The 6,157-nt window shown below is 32.1% G+C and overlaps 1 protein-coding gene across 1 annotated transcript in view; it reads left to right on the top strand.

Annotated features, from left to right (window-relative positions):
• The window catches only part of LOC107135437 (glutamate carboxypeptidase 2), a 136,422-nt gene that overhangs the window by 40,955 nt on the left and 89,310 nt on the right, over positions 1-6,157 (top strand). The window contains 3 exon segments of the mRNA XM_015477316.2: positions 297-387; positions 2,266-2,530; positions 2,809-2,890. Of these exon segments, the coding sequence (XP_015332802.1) occupies positions 297-387; positions 2,266-2,530; positions 2,809-2,890 (438 nt within the window).

Genomic DNA, 6,157 nt, shown 5'->3' with positions numbered 1-6,157 from the left:
ACATCTGAATTACCTGAAAAAACTGGTTACTTATTCCACTTTATCACATACCACAAATACAGATGTTAAATGAAATAATCTAATGGAAAATATTTTCAAATTTCAGGAATCTTTTTTAAAAGGAACTTATAAAATAGTCATGAAACTGGATATTTTGTGATCAAATTAATGTTTCTCTCATTCTTTTCTGCATGTTTAAGAGTGTCATAATAGGGATGGATTTCAGTTTAATTGATCTTTAATCTAAAATTGATGAAAAATTATTCTAAAATAATTCTGTTTTTTCCCCCTAAAAGGATTAGTAAATTGGGGTCTGGTAATGATTTCGAGGTGTTCTTCCAAAGACTCGGAATTGCTTCAGGCAGAGCACGATATACTAAAGATTGGGTAATTGTCTTTCACTGAATTCTTCAAGATTATTTATGAATCTATTTTAGCCAAACAAATAATTTTGACTTCAAAAAGTGGCTCAAGCATTAAAGGAGGTGAGGAATATGAAGTCAGAAAGGAGACATGGTAGGGCTTGGCAGTGCTGGTCCTATGTGGGGTGGGTCCTGCATCTGATGTCTGAGCCCTTCTTCACTGCCCCTGGCCCCAGTACTCCTGACTGCAAACTTCCTTATGTTATATTAAATATATTTTCTGTTTTATTTGGTGGCATTGCATTCATAAAGTCATTTAAGTCATATAGGAATTGTCTCTTAAAATGTTTATATTAGTGCATTATAGTTATATGTAATATTTGGGTTCATGTTGATATAGTCATAGAGGCATGGAATATAATTTGTTCCATTTCAGTCCCCAATGCTTCTTCTTGCCCTCGCCTGCTCCTTTCCCATTTCTCTTCTTCTAGTCTAATGACCATCCTTCTATTTATTTATCATTTTGTTAAAATCGGTGCTTTGTAGAACATAAAGGTGGAATGCAGCTACATGCACATGACATGATATCTTTACTTTTAATACCATTCAAAATTAATCCATATAAATACCTATATAAACATTTCTATTTTTATCTCTTATAGATCCAATTATTAGATTAATCTTTAAAAAACAAGTGACATAATGCACAATGAAGATATGAGTCATATGCCATTCCTTTTGTAGTTGCTACTACTATAAGTTTATATTTTTATCAAAATAACATAGATGCATAGTTTATAAAACCTCATAACTAAAACTAGTAGCTTCTTATATCAGTTTGGTACTTGTCCCACTTGATTTCTATTTGTCAGGTGAAAAGTCTTTCAACTTTTACTTTTTTATATGTATCTACCTCCATCTTTATAAATTATCAACAACAAATAAATGATCAATATCAAAAATTCAAGCACCTTGAAAAATGATCAAAAGGCATAAATCAGCAGTTTGAAAGTTTTTCTTTTCTTTTTCTTTCTCTCTCTTTTTTTCTTTTCTTCTTTCTTTCTTTCTTTCTTTCTTTCTTTCTTTCTTTCTTTCTTTCTTTCTTTCTTTCTTTCTTTCTTTCTTTCTTTCTTTCTTTTAATGTACTGAGAGCTAGAACCCATGGAATTTTACCACTGAACTGCATTCCCTGTCCCCTTTTTACAATTTTTAGTTTGAGGCATGATCTTCCTAAGTTGCCCAGGCTAGCCTTGAACTTATGTTCCTATTAGCTCAACCTTCCAAGTTGCTGGGATTACAGGCATGCACCACTGTGCCTAGATGAAAAGTCCTTCCTTCTTGGCTTTTTCTTATACTGTTGACTTTCCTTATACCTGTCTGACCATCCCTCCCTCTCCATAGTGAGATTCTGCATTTACTTCTGAACCCCTCACTGCTTAGACAGTCTACTTTTCCACACACTGTTCATCAGAGAATAATTTTTTAATAGAATTTCAGTCTTTAAAAAATTCCACATATTTCCCTATATAATATTATCATGTTTATTTACTTACTTCTAATAGTTTGGTCTTCTTAAATTATTTTTATTCAAATGCAACACTTTTCTTGACTTTTCCTCAGTCTCCTAAAACATTTTCACATCTCTGCTATGGTTAAAGACAAGTCTGTAAGGTGACTCCAAAAGAATGTTTTTATAATATTGTTTATGTCACACATGCATATATTTGACTTAGTACAAGCCTAGAGTGAGTTTAAATACTGTAATAGTAGACCCATATTAAGTAGCACATTGAGGTATTTAAGTACTTCCTTTTATTTATTATTGGTCAAACATTAACAGTAAATAAAGTGCTATGTATTTTATTATAAGCTATCTTACAAGAGATATGTGTTTCTTTTGTAGAAAACACACAAATTCAGCAGCTATCCATTGTATCATAGTGTCTATGAAACGTATGAGTTGGTGGAAAAATTTTATGATCCAACATTTAAATATCACCTGACCGTGGCCCAGGTTTGAGGAGGGATGGTGTTTGAACTGGCCAATTCCATAGTGCTTCCTTTTGACTGTCGAGATTATGCTGTCGTTTTAAAAAAGCATGCTGACAAAATCTACGATATTTCAATGAAACATCCACAGGAAATGAAAACATACAGTGTATCATTTGGTATGTTGCACGTCCTCTTTCCAATGTCATTATTTATATGTTTCCAGTAATTTCTGAAATGCAATGACCTTCCTTAGGACATTTATTTTTTATTTTTGTTCTACATGATGAAGTATTCTGTTTACTTGTGCACATGTACTTTTCATGTCATGACTGCTCATATACCTTGTAAGACACAAAAGAGGATGATCTTCTATATTCTCATTTTTTTACCTATGTAACAACATCATTAGAAATTACATTCTTAAAGCTTTTGATGATTCCAACTTCTATTTCAGATGCACTGTTTTCTGCAGTAAAGAATTTTACAGAAATTGCTTCTAAGTTCAGCAAGAGACTTCAAGATTTAGACAAAAGCAAGTAAGTTCTACATTTATTTATGTATATAATGGATATAATTAACAGGAAATACAAGTTGACATCTTGGTTACAAAAGCATCTTTGGGACATTTTGACGGTGTTTGTGTCCACTCTACAGCACCCTGTGCAGGGTTGCCTACCTCCTAAAGACCTATCTCTGACATTGCTTAGTGAACTGTGCTGCTCAGAGATGCCAGTGTCTTCTTGCTGCCAGCTGATGAGGTACAATTTACCACCTAAACACTGAAGGGTCCTCCATGTGTTACCCCAGATCTTTTCTTTTTAATCTCTTGCTCTTTCATTGTCTGTGCATCACACTTCAACCAAATTCTCTTATTTCCAAAAACATAACTTCTTTCTACCTCTTCTTGAAGTTATTACCTTCATGCAGAAATCCTCACCTGCACTTCCAGCTGGAAAAATTCAATTTATCCAGAATACGAATTAATTTGAAACCATTATTTATGTTAAACATTATATATGTGAAATTTATATATGTTAAACATTAGGATTAATCCTATGTAAAATCATAAATGTAAAACAATTTGAACAAAATTTTAAAGTTGATAATGTGAGAATACTAAAATACTATCAACTATGCAAACTATGAAAATTTCAAGACTCAGCATAGAGTTCTTATACTTTAACTTAGCATTTCCACTTATTTTTTTCCTTAAGGATATAGTTCAAGTTTTGATTAAAAAGATATTACCTAGAGAAAGATAAGAATTATAAAATTATAATATCAAATAAATAAAAACAACCTAATGCCCAGTAGGGGAAGAATTTACTGAAAGATCTCTACCAATTTGAACATTTTATAACCATTAAAAATAATCATTCCCCAACACCAGACACACAAAAAGCAAAGCAAAAATGATTAGTATAAATATTATATATGTGAGTATAATAACGTGAGTTAAACCAAAAACATAAAAATTATGTAGGTTAAATTTTTGACCAACAAAAAACTTCAGGGGGAAGCAATTAGTATAATAATTGTGTTATATTGACACTAATATATAGGGAGAAGATTTTTTATCCTTTATATTTTTCACCAAGTTTTTTATGTATAAAAAATAAGAGAAATGCCTTTTTAAGGGGATCCCAAACACCATGTATTCTACAAAACTGATTTTTCTATCTTTAAAACAAATGATGTTTCCTTCTCTATCTGACAGACTACCTCATGGCTTGAATTATGTTTTCTGATGGAACTCAGCTTGACTATCCTTGAGTATTTCTATTTGTGCCTGCTCTCTTTTTATGATAATTAAGATACAGTGTGTGTCTTTCTTTGATGTTTAGGGATCCTGGAACACCTGTATGTTGCATATAATAACAGTAAATGTCAAATAAGGAAATAAAGTCCATGTTGAGTTTCTAGACTGAAACTTTGAAATCTAAAAAGACACTTCTGGCCCTGCTTTTCTTACATCAATGTTTTTGCTCATCAGAGAACATGAGGTGTTGACTCTAGTACCTTCAGGTTTACATAATAGTCCACCTTAAAATATATAATTCTCTGATCCTCCCTGGAGAGGCTGGCATGCTCCAGGAGTGAAAAGACTGTTTACTTAGCTGTCTTGAGTATTAGCAACCCAGGGATACTCCAAGTTGAATTCAGGTACTATACAAAGAACCTCTGAAGACTTTTAGTGGTAGCTACAAGATGAGAAATCCAGACAGAGAAAGGGAGAGATAGAAATAGAGATAGAGATGGAGATGGAGATGGACACAAGAGAGAGAAATATAGTTGGGTAAGAGGAAAGGAGAGAAAGAGAGAAGGAGAAATAAAAAGAAGTGAGTGTGTGTGTTTGTGTACTTACCTGTGTGGATCCACATGACCTCTTGCATTTACAGCAATGCTTTGTGAATTTGATTCAGAAACCTGTAACTTCATATTGAAATTATCTTTCACTCTAATCCTCTTTGTTTATATGGGCTGCTAACAGATAAAGTCTATGCCTCCTTTATACTTTCAAAAATACTGAATTCATTATGATAAAAAATAAATGTTGTAAATAACTTAAATCTAAATTATGGGATCTTAGTTATTTCTATTTTTGTTTTGTTTACATAGTGCAGCCAATAGGACAACATTGGTGACCTCCTATTTCACTCAACAGCTTTCTATTTGCAAATTTGGGCAACTTGATAAGCTATTGATTCTTAGTTCTGTCATTTATAAAGTGGAGCTATTGCTGGGCACAGTGATACACACCTGTAATCCTAGCAACTCAGGAGGATGAGGCAGAAGGATCATCAGATCAAGACTAGCCTCAGTAACTCAGTGATGCCCTAAACAATTTAGTGAGACCCTGTCTAAAAATTTCAAATACAGTAGAATTAAGAGACCTGGGGGATGTGGCTTAGTGGCTAAGTACCCCTAGGATCAATCCTCAATTGATCAATCCCCAATTTAATTAAGTAATTAAAGTCAATTAGAAAATTATATTTTTAAAAAATGGAGGTAATATCTTTCCAACATGAAGGATTGGCCTGAAGATTAAAAATAATGTATTATGTTAGCATTCAGAACAGTGATTACTAAATGTCGTTATTGTTAAAAACAACATAAAAATTAAGAGCAAATTAAACCAATGAATAAAACAATTATTCCTTTTCTAATTTGTTAATTAAATTATGACACAAGCAATATATTGAATTCAAAACTCATTGTGAAACTATTTAGGACTGTTAGATTAATTTTGATTATGCTGAATCATTTTTATTACAATAACAACCATACCACCAGCGTTTGCAATGCAAATTCTGTGGTATTGTTGGATACATTGTAGGCTTTCCACTACCTTTGAAAGAACACAAAGACACCATCTCTTATGCTCATGAAGGTTTATCCTTAATAAACAAGAAAATGTCATGAGTTGTCACTTAAAAAATATTTATAATTTGCCTGGCACCTTACAGAACATTTATACATTGTCTCATTTAAATATTGATATGACTCCCAAAGTAGATAATTAATATTCCTAAGGTGAAAAAAGCCTTCCCCGAATTCATTTTCTTAGATTTACCACTTACTATTTCCACTTACATAAAAATTACTATCAAATGTTTCCTTTGGCACAAGTTACTACTTCCATAGTTTCATAAGTCTCAGCAAAATAGAATTTTACAAGATATCAAAAATATGATTATTACCTGTTGTGGTTATTAATTTGCACATTATAGGGATTTTAAATATTTTTGCTTGCTGGGTAATACAATTTCATTCACTTGTACCTATACTAATTTCCTTTTTAG

This window comes from Marmota marmota, unplaced genomic scaffold, assembly GCF_001458135.2.
Source record: "Marmota marmota marmota unplaced genomic scaffold, marMar, whole genome shotgun sequence".
NCBI classification, from domain to species: domain Eukaryota; kingdom Metazoa; phylum Chordata; class Mammalia; order Rodentia; family Sciuridae; genus Marmota; species Marmota marmota.
The sequence above is the reverse complement of the archived record's forward strand: the minus strand, read 5'-3'. Positions and strand labels throughout refer to the sequence as shown.